The 22,757-nt window shown below is 43.4% G+C and overlaps 1 protein-coding gene across 42 annotated transcripts in view; it reads left to right on the top strand.

Moving 5' to 3' along the window:
* The window catches only part of LOC120817097 (protocadherin alpha-C2), a 161,443-nt gene that overhangs the window by 128,306 nt on the left and 10,380 nt on the right, over positions 1 to 22,757 (top strand). For 39 of the 42 annotated variants that reach the window (XM_078101279.1, XM_040172923.2, XM_078101278.1 and 36 more), the window contains one exon: positions 21,562 to 21,626. In XM_078101279.1, coding sequence (XP_077957405.1) covers positions 21,562 to 21,626 — 65 coding nt within the window. Of the gene's footprint in view, positions 1 to 339; positions 5,998 to 14,974; positions 18,374 to 21,561; positions 21,627 to 22,757 lie in introns of those variants that run through there. The other 3 variants (XM_078101275.1, XM_040172920.2, XM_040172909.2) reach the window with 3 other exon arrangements.

Below are 22,757 nucleotides of genomic sequence, written 5' to 3'. Positions count from 1 at the left end.
GCTACATCATATTGTGGTATAGTGCGAGACTGTCTTTGAAAGAGTTGGCAAAATTGTATGTATTTTAAGTTGTTACGTCGGTGGTAAAGGTAGATATATCCTACTGATGACCAGCCGATTCACTATCCATGGTGCTGACCTCTGAAAGGTGTTTTTCACGGGAAGACTGCCACGTTTTTATATGACGGTGCTAAAACCCTCATGATATCGCTCTTCCAACACGCATTCGAACGCGAGTTTTATTAAAATATGCATTAACTTATATATTTCATTTGATTTGACTTCCTCCCTATAGGCTTTATTCATTTACATGTGATTGCCTTCATAGTCTTGGGATATTCGCCCCAAAATAACAGTTGGTGTCGCTGGAGACCACAATATTATTTTGTCTGGTGTTTCTCGGACTCCTCCTCTACGTACGAAGCATCAGCAGTCCTCTGGTGCTTTGTCAGAAATTTCACACATATTCGAAGAACCAGCGAGGGTTTCGTCTGTTATCCACCTAGTGTGGATATGTTAGAAATTATTATTTAACCTATTTTGGCAACGATGGGATGTGGAGGACCAACAGTCACGATTTGGATTCATATAACTGCGTTGCTTTGTTTGTGCGGCGGGTCCACGGCGCAGCTCTCCTTCTCCGTTTCCGAGGAGGTTGACAAAGGAACGGTGGTGGGAAATCTCGCAAAGGATTTACAGATTAATGTTCACGAACTGGAAAAACGGAATTTAAGAGTTGTATCAGGGAATTCCAGGACATATTTTGAGGTGGATTTAAAAACTGGAGCTCTCTACGTTTGCGATCGGATTGACCGGGAAGAGCTCTGTCCGAATACAGAAAAATGTTCCCTGAACGTCGAAGCCATTCTGAGCAACCCAACGGGTCTGCAACGCATAGAGGTACACATCATTGATATTAATGATAATGCGCCATATTTTCGTGAAAAAGAGAAGACTTTAAACATTTCTGAATCGTCTTTTACCGGAGAGAGATATCTCCTGCCAATGGCCAATGACGCAGACACGGGGAGTAACTCGGTAAAGAGCTACAAGCTGACTCCAAATGAGTATTTCGCTTTGGACGTACAGAGCGGCGGACAGCACAGTGAGTCTGCTGAGCTGGTACTACAGAAAGCTTTAGACCGAGAGAAACAGTCTGTTATCCACCTCACTTTAACTGCTCTGGACGGAGGAAAACCAGCCCGGTCAGGGACATTAAAGATCTTGGTTCTTATAATGGATATAAACGACAATGCTCCGGTATTTGGTCAACCTTTGTATAAGGCCCAGGTCAGTGAAAACGCTGCATTTCAAACGTCAATAGTGACCATAACTGCAACCGACGTAGATGAGGGAATGAATGGTGAAATTATTTACTCATTTATTGAGAGGGGGGATTTCAACCCTGGGACTTTGTTCTCAATAAACGCAGATACAGGGGAAATATGTGTAAGTGGAAAAGTAGACTATGAAGAGAATACAGCTTTTGATATCCGTGTACAGGCTAGAGATAAAGGAACGCCTTCCCGAAGTGTCCATGGTAAAGTGTTAGTGGAAGTAACTGATGTTAATGACAATTTACCTGAAATAATTATTACCTCTCTCATGAGCCCAGTTAAAGAGGACTCTGAGGTGGGTACAGTGGTTGCTTTGGTGACAGTGACTGATAAAGATGGGGGTAAAAATGGCCTCACCAAGGCTAACCTACTCGGGTTGGTGCCTTTTAAACTCAAGCTAAATTACAAAAACTACTATTCACTAACCGTAGATGGACCCCTTGACAGAGAGAGCGTTTCTAAATATAATATCACCATCATAGCTACTGATGAAGGCACTCCACCCCTATCCAGCTCCAGCATTATTGCTGTGCACATTTCTGATGTAAATGACAACTCCCCACTATTCTCAGAGCCTGTGATTAATGTATATGTGAAAGAGAACAGTGCAGTGGGAGCCACTATTTCTACTATAACAGCAGTTGATCCTGATACGGGAGAAAATGCAAAAGTAACGTATTCATCATTGGCTGGTATTTCCAAATTTATTCCAATAACCACTGTTATTAACGTAAACTCAGAGACTGGGGACATAGTCACCCTGCAGTCCTTCAACTACGAGGAGTTAAAAACGTTTCAGTTTAAGGTTCAGGCCACAGACACTGGTGTTCCTCCGCTCAGCAGCAACGTGACTGTGAACGTTTTAGTCCTGGATGAGAACGACAACAGTCCCACCATCCTCTTGCCCTATTCTGAGCACGGCTCCGTTAACAGTGAGAGCATCCCCTATTCTGCTGAAGCGGGATACTTCGTGGCAAAGATCAGGGCTGTAGACGCAGACTCTGGATACAACGCGCTGCTTTCTTATCACCTCTCTGAGCCCAAAGGAAACAACCTCTTCCGGATCGGAACCAGCACCGGAGAGATCAGGACTAAGAGGAGAATGAGTGACAATGACCTGAAAACTCACCCCTTGGTGGTGTTGGTGTCTGATAACGGAGAACCCTCCCTGTCAGCTACTGTGTCTATTGACGTGGTGGTGGTTGAAAGCACAGCTGACATCCAGACTCAGTTCAGACACGTTCCCCTAAAGGAGGACAGGTTCTCTGATTTAAACCTGTATCTGCTGATCGCCATTGTGTCGGTGTCGGTGATCTTTCTGCTGAGCCTCGTCAGTTTAATAGCTGTCAAATGCCACAGGACAGACGGCAGCTTCAGCAGGTACAGCGCCCCAATGATCACCACCCATCCGGACGGGAGCTGGTCTTACTCTAAATCTACTCAGCAGTACGACGTGTGTTTCAGCTCGGACACACTGAAGAGTGACGTAGTGGTTTACCCCGCACCATATCCACCTGATGGTGAGCTGATCAGTATTAACGGAGGGGACACCTTTACAAGGACTCAGACTTTACCTAATAAAGACAAGGTAAGGGTGATGGCAAGACATTGACTTCTCCCAATTAATTTTTTACTTTTTTGACATAACACAATTAGTTTGGTAAAACAGCTGACCAGTTGAACCACAATGAAAGTAAGTCTTCATTGTTATTTACACTTTATTGTTTGTCCTCGATTCACATTTGTGTACTTGTAATCTTGTGAACTCCTCATCAAAACAATGTAAGATTGCTCATCCGTACTGTCATTGAGAGGGTAACACATTACGAAAATTGCCAGTCACAATTTCTTCTTCAGAGATGTTCTCTTACTAATATGTTTAGCCAATGTTTTGTACCCAAAACATAATGTAGCTTTGTTACCAACCCTCCTCTTGTAGATCCATAAGGCAACTCTGTCTAGGATATCAAGTTATGTGTGTTGTTTTTTAAATTGGATCTTAAGATGTTTCAAAATCAACATTTCATATTCCATCCTATATATTTATCTTTTCTTGCCTCAAATTTCAAAAGACCACGAGATGTCGCTATTAGCTCACAGCATTTAACAATTTATTTTATTGCAATGCTCCTCCCCTTTCATGTAAGGGAGAGGTTTGTAATTCATTGTTCGTCGTCAGAGTAAAGCGCATTGCCACTGTATTGAGAGGCTCAGATCTGGATTCTACACCAGAGAATAATGCTACCGCTCATAAAACAAATCTTGAATTAACTTGTTGGGGAGGCTGGACATAATGCAACAAGGGGCTATTTTCAAAAATTGGATTATTGTTTTGTTCCATGTCTCTCGGATATGGAGTCTTGCAGCAGCACAGGTTGTGTATTCTGTTCCGGAGGAATCGAGCACTGGCACCGCTGTCGGGAATTTGGCGAAGGACTTGCATCTGAATGTACAGGATTTGGAAACCCGGAGTTTTCAGATTTCAGGACCTAATGCGAAGTATTTCGAAGCAAATGTGAAGACTGGTATGCTGTTGGTAAAAGACAGAATAGACCGGGAGGAGATCTGCTCTCGTAATGTTAAATGTTCTCTGGAAGTGGAAGCCATTGTGAACTCACCGCTGAATCTCTATCGATTTGAGGTTAAAATTGTGGATATAAATGACAACGTACCGTCGTTTCGGATACCGGGAATTGCTCTCAACGTGTCCGAATCAGCTTTTCCTGGCGAAAGATTTGCACTACCAAAAGCCCTCGATGCAGATGTTGGCAGTTACTCGGTTAAAAACTATAAGCTGAGTCCAAATGAACATTTTAGTCTGGATGTACAGAATGGTGGAGAGCCGGCGATGTCTGCTGAATTGCTGCTGCAGAAAGCCTTAGATCGCGAGAAACAGCCAGTTATCAAACTTACACTGACCGCCTTCGATGGAGGGAAACCTCCTAAATCAGGCACGTTACACATCACCGTTAATGTGCAAGATGTAAATGATAATATTCCTATTTTTGACAAGTCGCTGTATAAAGCCACAGTACTGGAGAACACGCCGCACGGTGCCACCGTGATTTCTGTGCATGCCCGGGACTTAGATGAGGGTCTGAACGGAGAAATACTGTATTCTTTTATCAACCAAGACAATAATAATGATGTTGATCAATTTGCCATTAATCACCAAACGGGAGAGATTACGGTGAATGGTGAATTGGATCACGAAAAAAGCAACGCATTCGAAATCCGGGTTCAAGCGAAAGACAAAGGGGCGAGTACAAGAGCTTCTCATTGTAAAGTACTTGTTGAAATCACGGATGTTAATGACAATGCTCCGGAAATATCAGTAACATCCTTAATCAGCGTAGTGAGGGAGGATGCACCGCCAGACACAATGGTTGGGCTCATAACAGTGAGAGATATTGACGCAGATAAAAATGGCGTTGTTCAGGTAATAATAGTTGATGCAGTTCCTTTTACAATTAAAAACACGTATAAAAATCATTATTCTTTGGTGGTAGATGGATCTCTAGACAGGGAACGAGCATCTCAATATATTGTAACAATAAAGGCGACTGACGAAGGGGTTCCACCGCTTTCCAGTACAAGCGTAATAACAGTTCACGTCTCTGATGTCAATGACAACGCACCTCGCTTTAAGGAGCCCGTCATAAACATTTTCGTAAAAGAGAATAGTGCCGTGGGGGCCGTTATCCATACTATGACTGCATATGATCCGGATGTAGAAGAAAATGCAAAGGTTACGTATTCAATAATAAATAAAAACAATATCATAGGGTCACTAATAAACGTCCACTCGGAGACTGGAGATATAGTCACCCTGCAGTCGTTTAACCACGAGGAGTTGAAAACGTTTCAGTTTAAAGTTCAGGCCACAGACTCTGGTGTTCCTCCGCTCAGCAGCAACGTGACTGTGAACGTTTTAGTCCTGGATGAGAACGACAACAGTCCCACCATCCTCCTGCCCTATTCTGAGCACGGCTCCGTTAACAGTGAGAGCATCCCCTATTCAGCTGAAGCGGGATACTTTGTGGCAAAGATCAGGGCTGTAGACGCAGACTCTGGATACAACGCGCTGCTTTCTTATCACCTCTCTGAGCCCAAAGGAAACAACCTCTTCCGGATCGGAACCAGCACCGGAGAGATCAGGACTAAGAGGAGAATGAGTGACAATGACCTGAAGACTCACCCCTTGGTGGTGTTGGTGTCTGATAACGGAGAACCCTCCCTGTCAGCTACTGTGTCTATTGACGTGGTGGTGGTTGAAAGCACAGCTGACATCCAGACTCAGTTCAGACATGTTCCCCTAAAGGAGGACAGCTTCTCTGACTTAAACCTGTACCTGCTGATTGGCATTGTGTCGGTGTCGGTGATCTTTCTGCTGAGCCTCGTCAGTTTAATAGCTGTCAAATGCCACAGGACAGACGGCAGCTTCAGCAGGTACAGCGCCCCAATGATCACCACCCACCCGGACGGGAGCTGGTCTTACTCTAAATCTACTCAGCAGTACGACGTGTGTTTCAGCTCGGACACACTGAAGAGTGACGTAGTGGTTTACCCTGCACCTTATCCGCAAGTAGATGGTGAGCTGATCAGTATTAATGGAGGAGACACTTTTACCAGAACTCAGACGTTACCCAACACAGACAAGGTAAGAGGTTATACCCCCCAAACAGTTCAGCAACTAATTTTGTAACTTCTATATAATAATTGCTGAGCCTTTGGTAGAAGCGCTATCCATGGTGCTGAAAAGTCTGATTTGCGTTGCACCAGGACGGATTTGGTGAGCTCTGAATAATGTGGGTATATAGTGCTGCCGAAAAATATGACTGTTATTTTCTAAGACTAATAAAGTAAGATGCATTTTTGGAAAAACACAAAGTGCAAGTCACGTTATTATAAAATCCTTACCGTAAAAGTAAAATGAATCCCAACGCGCACTTACGTGCTTAAGAGCACCTCACAGCCCAAAAGTTGTAGTTGCTTCTTCTTCCCCTCATGGTGTTCAGTGGAAATGCGTCACACTCACGGCTTCAAGCGGTATTGCACCACTGTTGTTGTCCACAAGTAAGGACATGGTTGGCTCAACATGTGTTGTATCGTCTTCTTACTGCATAACCGTCCACCTAAGCGCCCCACATGAACTTCAGCTGTTTTTTGCATATTGGTCTTTGGGGTGAGCTATAGGTCAGTCAGTATAGCTAGTTGCAAATCCTCATGCTAACAACCTCATGGCTGGTTTGTAAAACCAGAAGTAAACAGTACTACCAGCATTTTTAATGACCTGGTAGTTTTTTAGCAGAGTACATGTTGTTTTCTCTTTACACAGGCATTTAGGTGATTGGGCTTCTTTGTTTTTCTTTGTATTCTGTTGTGATTCGAGCGCAAAAGACCCTGCACATATGTTCACACAGGAAATATCTTCAGTTGAAGTTGGGAGGGGTTATGCTGGAAATTATGTGAGTTCACCAAAATACTTGCTTCAGACATGTTTGACTTGTCACAGTAGGAAAAGCAGAACCTTTATTAGCAATTTTGATGATTTCTGTTAAATGACTATGCAAACAGTGAGCAGGGTCATGAACCCGTGGGAAACTAAATAGAATTCAGCTTTCACAAAATGTATATTTTACACCTGTGCTCTTTCTACTGTGTTCATTGAAATGTCTTCATTAACGAAGGCCAATGAGAAATGAGATGTAACTCGTGCCATTGGGTACAACAGGGATTTGAGGGAGATCTTAATTAATTACAATATATTTTCACACACACATTAGCTGTGTTGGAATTAAGCAAAATGGCAGTGAAAACAACTGTGTGTGTGGGGAATCATGACAAGCACTCCATTTCCATAACCGTTTTTAAAAATTCCCACTTTTTTATATTTTCTAATATGGTTTTATCTTAGTACCACATCCCCCTTGCACTGTTTGTAATATAACTTCGAAGTATTGTGAAAAAAGCCCATGTCATTCTTTAGCATGGTCTAATTATCTTATTAATACTAAGCTTTTTTTTTTTTAACAAAAACTACTAAATATCTATGAATAGTGAGCAAATTATTTTTGTTCCATGGATGCTTTTTCGAAATACAGCTGCTTACAACAATACATAATTTTTAAAACATAGGGTGCAATTTGATCGATGAGTTGTTCTTCTTTATTTTGCTCTCATGCTTGCTCTGTTTTCTCATTTATCCACTGCTCTGCAATATATCTTTCTTCTCTGTGCTGCCAGAACTACTTCCCCTCCCCCTTCCTTCACCAGCTCTCCCCGAGAAGGGGAGCAGCTGAGATAACTAACAGGGAATTAACATCCATCTCGGCAGACATGTGTGCCATCAGCCTTAGAGCGCTGTAAACACGATCTAATATATTTTCATTAAAGTCCCCAATGTGTGTACGGAATCAACCCTGAACCGCTGATGCCAGATCGGACACATCTGTTTTGGATTCTGTTTTGATTGAATTTGTCAGTGATTAAATCTATTTGTTTGCGTGTGTTTTATATTTAGCCTATTTTATGGTGTAATCAACGCTCCTAAATGCTGGAGCGGGTTCAGATTTTCCGGTAAGGCAAATAGGCGAACATTGTGTTGTGGTGAATCTCTGATGCTTTCAGTCACTCAGACGATGTGACCTCATTTCAGGGAGTGGTCCAGCAGACACAAGCATAATGGCGTATCTTTCAAAACTCAGTTCGTTTAGCCTATTTGGTTGGCGGTGAAGGATACCGAACCAGGGCTTCGCGCGCTCTTAAGAATACTTCAAACATTGCAGTATGCGTGTGAGCGATGTGAAGCTCCTAAGTGGGTCAGCGTGTGGTTTAAAAAATGGCAGTGCGCTTCAATGCGAATTTCTTTTCGTTGCCTCGGTTTCTCCTTCACATATAGTCTCCGCTATACGTACGAGCTCTCCATACTATGCTTCCTGAAACAATGCCTGGAGCTGTGTCTTCGTAAATGTGGCTCGGTATATGTTCAGTGTGCTGCAGCTCTCTGTGAACGTGGTGGAGTGGGGGGAGGGTCAGGTAATTTTCCGCTACTCTCTGCTGCAGCAGGAAGCTTCGGCACCGATCGAGCTATCAGCTTCGCCGGGTTCAGCTCTCCCTCCGTCTCTGCTATGCGGCGGGGCGGGGCCCGGCAGCACCTACTGTCGATCACAGCCAACCCGGTTGGGCGGGGCAAGGGCCGGAGCGGATGAGGAGAAGAGGCTTTTGTCCACGTAACCATCAGAACATCGTGTCTGTGCCAATGTGTTTTTATGGCGTCTCAACTGAGCTTGTTTTTATTTCTTCCAGGCAGCAAATATTGTTGTGTTGTTTTTTTTCTAGAACCACAGGATATTATACAGACATACACATTAAAGAGAGCGATTGCACATGCAGTCTTCATAAGCTGAAGAGCTATTGCATTTGCAGGCTGCATAAGATGATGACTTCTGGTTAAGAGTGTCTGGGAAAAGCTTCTAACGCTGCCTTCCCTTGTGCTGCATTAAATTATTGATTCTACCGAAGGCTATGCACACTATCCTGCTTGAAGCATACGGTTAACAAGATTGCTCTCTTACATCAAAGGCATTCCCTGCAGTTATGTTGGCGGCATACACATATGGTTTGACTGGACTAAAAATGACGTGTATGGATGTTGTTATCTCACCAATTTTACGACAGAGTTGCAGAGAGGTTAACACAGAATATGTCAATTATTATTCCTCCATCCCAAAGTCTGCCTGTCTTATCTTATACTACACTTTTTTCTCCTTTACAAGGGTGCGTCCTTTGTGTGAGCGAGGCAAGCAGCTGTGTGTGGTTACCATAGAGACGGTTCTGAGCCTTAAATGAAATGATGAACTAGTCATTTTCCAGGGAGCTGCCATGTACCCGCCCCCACACAACAGTCCCAGCATGTGATATGAGATGCAAGCAGGAAGGAAGTAGGCTGGACTCAATGGGAGTGGTGGGGGAAGAGAGAGATGGAGAGCAGAGGGAGAGAGACAAAGAGAAAGATGGCCATCAAAGATGTGCAGCAGAAATGCCCAGTCAGAATGAGGGTGAAGGCATCGAGCAAAGGAAGGGATAAGTGTGCGAGAATAGGGGACCAGTTCTAAAAAGGGAGAGGTTTTTCACAAATCCAGCAGAGCAGACTTCTGCCCTGAGCATGAGATAGTGAGGAAACTGGAGCTTCTGAGGATGAGATGGACAAAAAACACATTAAATACATGCCCCGCAGCTGAGTGAGAACATCACAGGCTTACAATTGGTCACAGATAAAAGGAAGAACTTATCACCACCCCTCCCCTTCTCCCCCACTTCCACTAACCCGTCCTCCTGTGCTCCCTCTTTGTGGCATTGGGATGTTGTTGCAGTCATTAGATTAGCTTTGTCATGCTCCGAACCACGGGGTCCATCCTCTCCAATACGGCAAGTATACACAGGCAGGGCATCCTAAGAGGGAAGTATCCAAAGCCTGCCTGCGTTTTTTGATAGCTTTGTTCAGCGCCACAAGAATCTGTTTGATTTATGCACAAGCTGAACCAGAACAAGCAAGGAACTGTTCAGGCCCCAGATGAGGGTGGATTTGCGGCTAGTTCTTTGCCCATTATTTCTGAAAGCAAGGTACACGAGGGATCGGCTCAAACAATCAAACCCGATGCATTACTGTGCCTACTTTTCCACCTGAGTAAAAGGATTTTGGTTGCCACGGGACTTCTCTTTTGGAGATTTATAAAATGGGAAAGTTATTTTGAGAAAGAGTAATGAGAGCGTACGAGAACACAACTTCATGAACCTATTTACAAAATGGACTCCAGTCTGTTTTTACAATTTTTTCTTTTGTGTCTTAGAAGGTTATTTAATTTCCTTTGAAAGAGTGATGCTGATAAAGAGAGTGATGAAATGTTGGCGCAGAATACCTTATCTTGGTTCTTCATTTTATTTTTTAGTGTGGTTTACAGTATCAAATACATAATTGCTTAATGTTACTGTTGATAAATAAAAACACGGTTTGCTGAAGTACCAATGACAGACAGTAGAGCTGTTGAATCTACCATAAGTATGCTCTATACTGCTTTTTTTGTCTCAGCCTCGCAATGGTGTCTTGCCTTATGTCGTGCTTTATCCACTGCAGTCACTGTATCGAAAACAAGGGGAGAGAAAATGACTGCCACTGCAGTCTGACGTCTGTGACCTTCTCTCTTTATCCCTCTCTACCCCTCTCTTTATCACTCTCTCTCTCTCTATTAAACACACACAAAATCATGGCGGGATTATGTTTTAGGGCTTTTGCTTAATGAAAAAGCCTGTGTAGAGGGGCAGTGGGTTTCTAATCACGTGTCCATCCCTTGTACTTCCTATTGAATCCAACAGAGGGACCACTCTCACTGTCTCTCCCAGTAAACAAACATTTGCTTAGTCTGCCTCTCCCACACATTTAGTAAGAGTGAATTGGCAGTGCTATCTGCATTGGATTCTTGCTTTTTTTTTACTGAAGCATGAATAGTAAATGCAGCAATTCTGAGACTGTTTTCTTGTCATACCTATTTTATATTTCGGTTTCAGCAGATACATTAACCAAAGGACAGCAATGTCATGTTTGACAAGCGAATGGTAAAATACGTCTTCGTCTTCAAAAACAATTTTAATTTTATATTAATTTTTTCATAATAACACCTATCGAGGAAGGATCTTTAAAATAATTAGTTGTTGATTTAGATGGCTCTGTCTGCTGTCTCTCATGAGAGATTCTGATTTGTCTGCTTTATTCAACTTAGCTAAATTTTCTGGCACAACAGATGACGCCAACCAGCTACTCAACAGCCTGAAGACACTTCCATCTCACCATCTTTTTGAAATTGAAATTGGTAAAATCAAGAAAACATGTCTGCCTAATACAACAATTGCTTCCGTATTGTCCAGAGTGGCACTAAACAAAGCTTTGTGATATTTTGAATGACATGGAAATCAGACCTTCGGGCCAGCAGTTCTGATTATACGTTATTATTAATTATTTACGCCCTCATTGTGTAAAATAGGGTGCATAATGAGATTCATCTTGGAACCAGCAGGTGTAATCAGCATAACCCTCGGAGCCTTCCTGTGCCTATTCGCTAGAGTCAGTGCATCTGTTTATGTAAGCCTTTGATGGCTGCACTGCCATTTAAGAATATAGGAAAAAACATCACAAGATGCTCTGACATTCATTCGGAGAAGATAATGATGTCCACAGCGTTGGAATCGTTATCATTGTACTGTGTGTTCGGTAGTGTGCAAACATTCATGCCTCCAGGTACAAATGCCCTTTAACTTTGCAAGACTGGCTCTATTTATATATGTGTTAAAATAAGGAGTGATGTAAGGAGTCCTGCTTCATGATGGCCCAGCCATGACCCGTTTTTCTGTGGACCTTTGCTCAATAAACCTGAGGTGGGGGTGGGATCACAGACTCTGAGATGAAGTATTATAAATGCCTTTTTGAATGGCCGCTTACAGTTTTAATGAGTTTGAGTTTTGGTGAAGGGAATATTATTAATATTGCAGCTGCCCTGCATAATTGATGAAAAGTGCGGTTTGGAGGGATGGCAATTTAAATCAAAATAATTACTCTTCCGCGTATATGTCTCAGAGTTTTATATCGCCACTTATTTCTCTGTCGGTTTGAAAAGAAAATTTGCTGTTTTTCCACTATAAGACCCCGTGCAGACGGACTCTAGTTTGCCTGAACCCGGGTTCATTTTTCACACCTACCCACTTTTTAAATCGCGTGCACATGAACCCAGTGAATCCGCTTGACTCCGCTGTAGTACATCCCCCACGCCTGTTGGTGGCGCTTTAAGGTGCTACAGACAACTGAAGAAGACAGGAGCATGCATATAAAGACAGGCGCATGCTTCTGCGTCTGCGTCGGTGCGTCGACGCACTCGTTTCAATTCATGGTTCTGCGTGTGTTGCAGAGCAATTCACCGCCAGAACAACAGGCGGAGTAACGTGTTTTTGTTGAAGACGACCTAGAGAGTCACGTCTATTTATTTGTTTGTTTATTTATTTATCATAGACTTTATTGTCCCGTGCATCACCACTACTGCTTTTCATCGCGGACACATTTGTCCTGTATTTTCCTCCACAACTTTGTGCACCTCTCGACCGGCAAACCGGTGTTTGCGGCGATCTCCCTCCGTGAATCCAACCCACTTATACAAGCCGCCAATGACGGCTTGTATAAGCTGTCATATTTACGCATTTCTTCCGACAAAAGTTCTTAAATCTGATCCGTTCTCTCGTAAATATTCTTCGTTTTAAAAATGGCGGTATCGGGCTATGAAAGCGGAAATGTGAGACTCCGTAAAGGATGTAGTTAGCAGACCAATCGCAGCCTGATGCGCTGCGGGAGGCTTAGAAAAGTGGCTTGACACACTTGTGTAAAGCGGCGCAAGGGACAAGCAAGGGGGTCTTGCGTCTGCGTCGCTCTGAAAACGCAGAAGCATAAACTAGGCTTAAGACATGCGCGCCGTATACCAACGAAAACTCCACAGAAGAATAAGACGACGACTGGGTTAGATTGCATGCAATCACGTGATGCAATCACATGGGGCAATCCGATTAGGTATGCGGAAATCGTGCAGACGAACACCAACAGCAATCGGATTTCGAGTTTACTCACTTTGGACCCCCGATTCGAGGGAGTGCGGATAGAGTGTGCGGTTACAGTGCATTCGTCTGCACAATAGGGCTATCCGGAGACGGGGTTCACCGGGTTCAGACAAACTAGAGTCCGTCTGCACGGGGTCTAAGACCCAACAATACACCTCAGCCAGCTAGCAGGAACTGCACATGAGCAGCTGGAGACTGAATTCAAATTGTCAAAAAAAATGATCTCCTTTCGTAAAGGATGGTTCAGTGGTTCAATGGTTCCTATGCTGAATGCTGAAGTAGGGAAGCATTGAAGCTCCTTTCCTTAACATTAGATAATTCAAACAGCTCTTATCATCGTGGCAACTTATACTACTTCCAGGTCATTTCACTCAGTTAGGAACCTTCCTGAGCAAATTTGACAAATCAAATCCATCCCCACTCCACTTTCACTTAGCTGTGCAGTTCTGATGTGATGGGAGGCGCATGTTAGTGACGGCAGTCTGCAGCAGCAAAAATACAAGTCCTCCGAAGATGGGCTACCAAGAATCGCAGAAGCCTTCGCCCATGTGTTGTTACAGCAGTGCTGAGTCATCCAGACGACATAAAACAACCAGGTTCAAAGTATAACTTTATTAGAAGGCTGCAACATGAATGAGTTATGCTAACGAGTACTTACATGATCTGTGTTTCTCGGTCATGATCAGTAGACGGAATTATCTCCTTTCCTTCTGTAAAGGATGGTGCAGTGGTTCCTATGCTAAAGGAGCTAAGTAAGTGAACATTGAGGCTCCCTTCCTGAGAATTAGATCATTCGAACATCTCTTATGATGGCGCAACTTACACTACTTCCGGGTCATTTCACTCAGTTAGGGACCTTTCTAGGAATAATTTGACAACTCTAATCCAGCCTATGAACACCGTTGATATTGACCACGACAAAATTATGGATTGGGGGCGGGGCGGAGAATACAAAAGATGTCACAGGTAAATTAATTGTCTAGGAGCAGGAATCAAAGTAACAGCCAATTAGCCTATGTGTGTTGATGCGTAACGGCGTCTATGTGTGTTGATGCGTAAAGGCGTCTGTCTGCGGGTGAAATCATGTTGATAGCTTTATCTGCAGAACCCATGGGTGACACATGAAATAATCCACAGCTCGGTGGCGTGTTATGTTGAAACAGATGGATGTATTTGAAACAGGTACGAGGGAGCTGTCTGTAATATATCCAAAACATGGGAAGAGTGGTGAAGGCGGAGTAATGAGAGGGAAGGGGGCAGAGTTCAGGTGTGAATCCAGCTCTGCCTTTGTTTTTGTCGAGATATACGACTATGTTTTTATTCTAATGTCATTGATAAACACAGAGGTCCACATGTCCAACCATAAAAGATGCTATGTATATGTGTGTGTATATATGTGCGCCAAATTATTCTGAAATAGATTGACTGCAATCTGCGAAATATAATATATTTAAATGCACATTATTGTTTTTACTGACTAGGCTACAACATATTTTAATGATTTTACATCATAAACTACTACAAATTGACTGTTCCAGAACCGCGCTGAAGGTGTTTTCGTATATCATCGGACATTTCGATTCTTCTCCAACTCCCCCATTTCGCCACCGCCTCCTCGTCACCTCAGAGTGTGAAGAGTCCCTCTATATCTCCACATCCACCAGCATCCGAGTGAGTCACTGCCTTCTCCCCCGTCTCCCGAGGTGCCAAGCGCTGTGAACGCTGTGAACGTCGATAACTTAATAGCGTTTTTGTTTCTTAGATTAATTGGTGAATACATTTTGGGTGGCTCTTCGTCCGCAATTAACATAAAACTGTAAACAATACATTTAGATTATGTTTTCCACCGCCTTAAATCTTCGATTCCTTCCTTTCGTGTTGACTGCGTTGCAATCAAATGAACGGGAGTACAATTACACTTTCAATACAATTTAGCGACATGAGAATACTTACAGCACAGCCCGAGTAAGGTTATTTTAAGGTTCATTTCACAACCTTCAAGGTGCACATGGTGTTGTTCAGTGTTCCTGTCTGTAAACAACGGTTGTATAAAAGTTAGTCGTCATTTAACATGAGTAACTTGAATTTAAGTCATACGCTGAACATTACAGAGTTACTGCACCAATTCAGATGGTTTCATTTCATCTTCTTTTTTCTTTTATTCCCTAAAATATATTTTGCATGTCAGCAATCTGCTTTTCAATTAGGCTTGAGGGCTCCCAAGTTGTTGCCGGTAGGCAGAATTGAAGAAATGAAATCGTCGGACTGGTTCATAAATCAGTTCCCCAGCGCACAATGAAAAGGGCGGTGGCGCTGACAAAAAAAAGAGAAGAAACGACGGTGTCGAAATATTTCCTCTAAAATAAGTGATGCGGCCATTGTCTGATCCACCGCGGCATCTAGAATTGTATATAAGATAAAGCCAGTGTTTTTTAGTCCTTTTTAATTTGATGATCATTTTGTTCGGAGGCGCTGACATGGAGCCGGCATCGTTTGAGCGAGTGGCTCCCCCTCCCCCTTTTGCCCACGGACTCCATCGCATGGAGAGAGAGGGAGGGAGGGAGAGAGGGAGGGAGAGAGGCAGCGCCGGTGAAAGGAGCCAGAGAATTTTTAAAAACAGTACCCACCACAGACACAGGAAAACATGGATGCACACAGGACGATTCTCTTTAAAAAGGCAACAGAGGGGATGCGGTGGTTGTCCCGCACATAGTCGGAGTTGTGGCCGATTTATTCCCTCGTTTTTTAATGAGGCTGGTGGGCTCGCAGAGCGAACTGAGAAGGAGTAAATATTTATCCAACCCGTCTGCAGATCCCGCCTGCCTGCGATGGCTGTAACGGAACGATGGTGTTATAGTGTGAACGAGAATGTGCCTTTTTCTTTATATGTTTTTATTTTCGTACTCAGTGGCCTTACAAATGCACAGATTCGATACTCCATTCCAGAGGAGCTGGAGAACGGGGCAATGGTCGGAGACGTAGTTCGGGATTTGGGGCTGAACCTGAGAAAACTTTCCACGCGACGAATACGAATCACATCGGACCGGAGATATTTCACCATAAATTACAAAACCGGGAAGCTGGTGGTGAGTGACCGCATTGACCGAGAGACAATTTGCCAGTTCAGTGGCACCTGTTCGCGCAGCCTAGAGGTGGTTTTAGAAAACCCGCTTGAGGTGCACAACGTGGAGGTGGAGATTTTGGACGTGAACGATAACGTGCCACAATTCCCTCGCGATGAATATCAGCTTGAGGTGTCGGAGTCTGCTCTCACAGGGTCCCGCTTTCACATCGAGGGAGCTCAGGACACAGATGATGGCTCCAACTCTGTGAAGCAGTACCGCCTCAGCCCTAACGATCATCTCGGCCTGGATTTGAATAAGCCCTATTCCAACGATAAGCACATTGAGTTTATTCTCAAAAAGCCCTTTGACCGCGAGGATATGCCCTCACATCAGCTAATCCTGACAGCAGTAGATGGAGGCACCCCACAGCGAACTGGCACGGCCAAAATCAATGTACGTATCCTTGATGCCAATGACAATGTGCCTAGGTTCGACAGCTCCGTGTACAAAGTTAAACTGTCCGAAAACTCCCCAAAGGGCGCTCTTGTGATTAAGTTAAATGCGACAGACCCAGACGAGGGCTCAAATGGGGATGTTTTTTACTCCTTCAGCAGCTACACACCAGAAAGAGTGAGACATATGTTTTCCATGGACACAGAAACGGGGGAAATTCGGGTGAAAAACAATATTGACTACGAGGAGACCAACTCATATGAAATGTACATACAAGCAATGGACAAGGGGTCAGCTCCTGTTGCAGTTCACTGTAAAGTAGTCGTAGAAGTTTTGGACGTCAATGACAACATTCCTGAGATTGTGCTGTCTTCGCTCTCCAGCCCCGTGCGAGAAGATGCCAGAGCAGACACAGTTGTAGCATTGATCAGTGTGAATGACAGAGACTCTGGACCTAACAAACAAGTTACACTGGAGATCATGCCCCATTTGCCTTTTAGGATCAAATCTTTCCGTAACCACTACACCATTGTCACATCCGCTTTTCTGGACCGGGAAACTATCTTGTCCTACAATGTCACTGTCAACGCTGTGGATGGAGGCACCCCACCTCTGTCATCCCAAATGACCTTTAAAGTGGATGTTGCAGACGTGAATGACAACCCACCTCGTTTTGAACAAACATCATATACTGTTTACATAACAGAGAACAATGCTCCCGGTGCACCTCTGTGTGTTGTTAAGGCCACGGACGCCGATGTTGCAGAAAATGCACGCATCACCTATACTGTCCTGAATGACAACAACCACGGTATCCCTGTAGCCAGCTACGTCAGCATCAAACCTGATAAAGGTCAGGCCTATGCCCTGCGAGCCTTTGACTTTGAGAAGCTGAGAGAGTTTCACTTTCAGGTCAAAGCCCAGGACAATGGTGTGCCTCCCCTCAGCCGTGTGGCCACAGTGTATGTTTACATCATGGACCAGAATGACCACGTACCCAGGATAGTTTACCCACCCGCTAATGGGAGCCGCACCACAGAGACACTCATGAAAAATGCTGAAGCGGGAGTGCTGGTTAGCAAGGTGACGGCGTGGGATGGCGATGCAGGCCAGAATGCCTGGCTGCTCTTTGCCCTGGAGCAGACGAACGCAGACCTCAACCTGTTCAAGGTGCATGAGTACACGGGGGAGATCCGTACCACCAGGCGCGTCATCGAGGACAACTCCACCTCCTTCCTCCTTTCAGTGGTGGTACACGATAACGGCTTGCCACCACTCTCCTCCACGGCCACCATCCATGTGCATGTGATGGAGCTGCCGCCCAAGTTGACCCCTGATCCCAAGCGCATCATCAGGCCCAACAGTCCACTCATGTTTTCCAATGTTACACTATACCTCATCATTGCACTGTGTGCCACAACATTCGTGTTCCTAGTCACTATCTTTGTTCTGGCCATTGTACGTTGCCATGCCTACTGCACCCAGCCGGGCTCCTGCTCTCCGTGTTGTGTATCCAAGAAGAGTGCTCCAGAGGGGGGCACCTCAGCTGCCAGCGGTGCGGGTGGAGGAAGAGCTGCGCCTGTAGGAGGCGGAGGTGCAGGGCAGTCAAATGAAAATGTAGCTTTGCGCCGTGACCTCAAAGTGGAACCACATTATATTGAAGTGCGGGGAAATGGGTCTTTGACTAAAACATACTGCTACAAGACATGCCTAACTGCCACATCAGGAAGTGACACTTTCATGTTCTACAACACGGGACGTCCGCACAGCGGCACCTGGGGCTCGGGGTACGTCACCAGCCACAGCGGACAGAGCCAGTTGTTTGTACGGCGTCTCAGTATGCCAGATGCCACTGCCATTCAGGTGTGTGTCTGGTGTTATGTCTGTGTTTGTTATTTTCCAAAATTTCTTGAGGGATCAATAAAGTATCTATCTATCTATCTTTAGATGTCCTCATAACATATTCCCGACAAAGCGATAAGCAGTGAAGGGAAATTTCTCAGTTATTGTGCAGGTCTTGCTCTCAGGCGTTGTTATTGTAGCCAGATTGCAGTTGACATTTACGGCTCTGAAGGCTGTTAAATACTTTTTTTTTTTTGCATTGCTTTTTTGAACGGATGGTATTTCTTATGAAAAGTAGCATATTTATATTTATTGCGTCCGTCTCTTGCATGGAAGACGTCTCTGGGAAAAAATGTTGTTCATGTAAATGATTCCATCATTATATTTAGTGGTCTTCATGTTACTTGCATCTATCTTGAGGTTTACATCTGAGAAACCTGGCATACACAAATGTGCGTTGTTTTCTCTGGACTGTGAGCTGAGTGAACTTTGATTTGCTGAATCTGGTAGATGGTATATTCTTGTGTGTTCAACGCTTGCAGAAGAACAGTTGTTTTGGTGATTCAGAGTATGAGATATTCAAGTGCACCTGTTCTTCACAGTACTGCCAAATGCTGTTATCAAAATGTTTTTCATGAACCATTTCTCCCACTCTCTCCCTTTTTTTAGTAACACAGTGCTATCTGTCTTTTGAAAACAAAACAAAAGCTTTCCCCATGTTCACCCATGACCCCACACAGCCAGTCTTATTTGTCTACTGAGAGCGGTATGCAACAATAATCAAGTCCAGTGGGTCCGGAGAGCATTCGTTGAGGAGAGAAAGACTCTAGGAAATAGTGCAGTCTTTGCCAGCCACTAGTCTCACTGCACCAAAATATCCTCTGCTTGTCACGTACCTCTCTGGTACTGAGCAGTAAGCTGGAGTCTCAGGGATCTTTACAGAAAGCAGGAATAAGGCAGATAGTATGCCTGTTTCCTTCAATTTTAGCTTGATTTTCTGCTATTTTCCCATTATGAAAGATGAATATGCACAGGGCTATTTGCACATGCTTCGGTAATACAAACAATATTATTAGGATAACATTTCTAATATCTGTTTTTATTCCGGGCTGTGTTTTTCTGAGTTTGTTTATGCAATTCAGAAATTAATATTTGAGTAAAATAAAATAAAATGTTTAGGGAAATTGCTCTATTACCATGTAAGTCTTCCTCATTATATTCCGGTCATGTTTGTTCTTGCTATGTAATTAACTGGCAATGATGTGTTTCCCAGTACTGTGCGTGGATTGGCTCGCTCTGTGCAGTCGAGGCGGGGGATGAGACGTGATTGGACACCGTGTTGATGGCGGAGGTGTGAGCTCTGTATCCATGCTAGGAGTGTTCACCGTGAGAGGGAGAGGGCAGAATGGAGAAAAGGGCGTTAAAAGGGCTGTGTGGTCAAATAAAAGCGTTCCATATTCTCTGATTTGCAAACAGGCACGTAAGTGAATGCCCTAAAAACTGATTTTGTTCTAATTCCACTTAATTTTACTTCTCCCTTTCAAATGACGATTCCTCCATATAAGTCATAGTGGTTTTGTCTGTCTGACATTTGTTACGGGAACTGGTAACATCTTGGTGTTACACGTATGTCTTACCTTTAGAGTATATCCAAATGCGGACATGTTTAGGTTCCAGATGCTTGTATCCAACGTGTGTGTATGTGCTACTTTATGTGTATAATTCACTCCCGTAAACACCATACGGCAAAACAGACCTCTCCCTTTGGCTATACGAACGTTTAACAAAACCGCTTAGTCCCATTTGCGGACAATCTGGTTTAATTTTTTTTTCATCTGCCTTTCCTTTTGTCCTGTGCAGGTAAACTAGGAAAGAGAACAAGCTTTTTTTACTGTATTTTTAATGCCATACTACCACCTTTTGTCTTTCAGTATCACTCAAAACCATCACTGTCGTCACTGGTTGTTTTTTGAAGTGGGATTATTATTAGTTTTCAGTACTGAGAAGAATCTCCCATGCCACGGTCCTCGGTTTCCTTGAAGTCATTCTGGTCTCTGTGAAAGACTGCAGGAGAAATACCAGGCTTCTCTCATTAGGACCAGATATTGGATTTCCAGGTTGATGAATGTCCACTGCAGACTCATAGCGGCCAAGGCAGCTTCAACAGCAAGTGAACATCTGTCATATTTGAAGGAAATGGAACTGCAGATGCGTCTCTTATGAACAGCATCGGCAAGCAAGGATAATGTAGTGTTCTCGGTCAGATTGGTTTAGCTCTGCTTGGTTTATGTTGTTAGAGAAAATGCAATCTCATTTCATTTATGTGGTGAACTCCACATTTAGCTTCACCTTGAGCCGCATAACTACTGAAATGTAGTCATTTGAACATATATTGTCAGTACTTTCAATGTAGTATCTTTATATATTTGTGAGAATATAATGTATATGAATGAACTGAAGTCTATTAGGATGCTTCAAATGAATTGCATCACTGGCAGACAGGCAGAGGTTATGGTGGTGTAGGGTCCCTTTGTGTCTATTCCGTTGTGGTTGACTGTAGATGCACGGCCGAGGGGAGGTAATCTGATATCTTCCCTTGCCTCTCCCTCCTCCACATGTGACCTTCACAGGAGTGAAATGACAGGGAGCGGTGGGTAAAATCTTGACTGAGCTCTGCACGTTACCATACAGAGATGTGTCAGATTGGCCCAGGAAGCCTGTGTTCCATTAACACTCAAGGTTTTGATCAGTGTTAAGACAATACAACAGGAAGAAAGACATTAGCTGCAGCTTTGAAATTAGTGAGTCTTCAACACTTACAAGAGTATTATGAACGCTCTGCAATGTTCCCATTGTAATTGAGTGCACCACAACCATCTAGGAGAGAGTGGACTAACCAGACCTCTAGCTTCAGGGCTACAGTGAAAACCTTGCATAGTCATAATTTTCCCAAAACATGGCTGATAGAATGAATGGGAGAGACAAGTGTGTGAAGATGGATGGAGGGAGTGCACCAATAAGCTTAAATTCATCATTCATTTCTCTCCAGGGACAGCGGCAAGTGTGTGTGTGCGCCTTTTTTGAAGGTTTCTGTGTTTATTTGCTTACGTGACAGGAATGCATGAGCATTTCTCTCCATGACTTATTAATGAGAGAGTCTTGGCTTTCACCTGTACTTAAGACTCAATATCTCTCACTCTTTTTTGCAGCCTAAAGGGCCGAGTGGTGACTGGAGATATTCAGCCTCCCTGAGAGCAGGAGGTGTAATGCAGAGGTAAGCATCCATCCATTACCTTCTATTTACCATCGTACCTCACCAGTCAAACTTGATTGCATTTTATGAAAGACCACGAGATGTTCACACTTTACTTCCACCTAATAACATTATCCCATCCAATAACCATTTTCTAACTGTGATCTTGAGCACCAACAAATTCTTAATTAAAACTGATTGGTGTACCTCTTTGAACAAAGTTTGATGTATCCACCTATTAGTCATTTAACATACCCTGATGAGGTCCACAGAAATTGCGAATGGAACTAAACTATGAATTTAAGATATAAAATCATATGGAAAAAATTAAATGCAATTATATATTCGAGTGCAATGTAATGCAAAATAATTCTTCTGTCAGTTTGGTGGAAGAAGCCTTGTCATCCTTATGAGGAGACATGAGTTAATATTATCATCATATGTTTAAATGTCTTGGTAACTCCATCTTTCTCTCCACTAAAGTCAGATGAGCCAAACAGGTCTATTGATTGGCCTATATTCTAGTAAAAAATGTCAGAGATTAAGGGGAAAGAGGTTGTGCTTAAAATCAGGCTTTTCCAAAACAGAATAATCAGCATCTTTTTTCACCCAATCGTATTCATTATCATCAATGTGTATGCACATTTTATTAGGTAAATGGTGAGACAATCTCAGTTCTCTCAATGTTATTAAAACACATCTTCTTTTAATAGACATTAATTATTTATTATATTATAATCATTAAAAACAATAGCATGTTAACTATGAGAGAAGGGCCACAGGAAGGAGAAATTCACACGTAACTGGTTTTCCTAACCACAGAGAGATCGATAACTGAAGGGAAAGAAGGTTAAGCAGATAGGGGGTCAGTGATGGATGAAAGGCAGGTAGTCAAGTGAAAAGATGCCAGGTGAGGGATTTCTGCATGACCAAACAAGTGATCACCTTAGACACCGGGCACCTGCTGTGGGATCAGATGGGCCCGACCAAGTCTACGGCCATGCTAATATAATGGCATCGTAATTACAAAATGATATCACTCTCAATGAGTTTGCCATGATATCTTTACCTGTCATTATTATATTCTACTAATCAAGCTTTCCTATCTCTATGTCAGAGAAAATGTTAATATTCCTTTGTATCATACTGTAT

Source organism: Gasterosteus aculeatus, chromosome 4 (assembly GCF_964276395.1).
Source record: "Gasterosteus aculeatus chromosome 4, fGasAcu3.hap1.1, whole genome shotgun sequence".
Classification (NCBI taxonomy): Eukaryota; Metazoa; Chordata; class Actinopteri; order Perciformes; family Gasterosteidae; genus Gasterosteus; species Gasterosteus aculeatus.
This window is presented reverse-complemented; position numbering and strand designations above follow the sequence as displayed.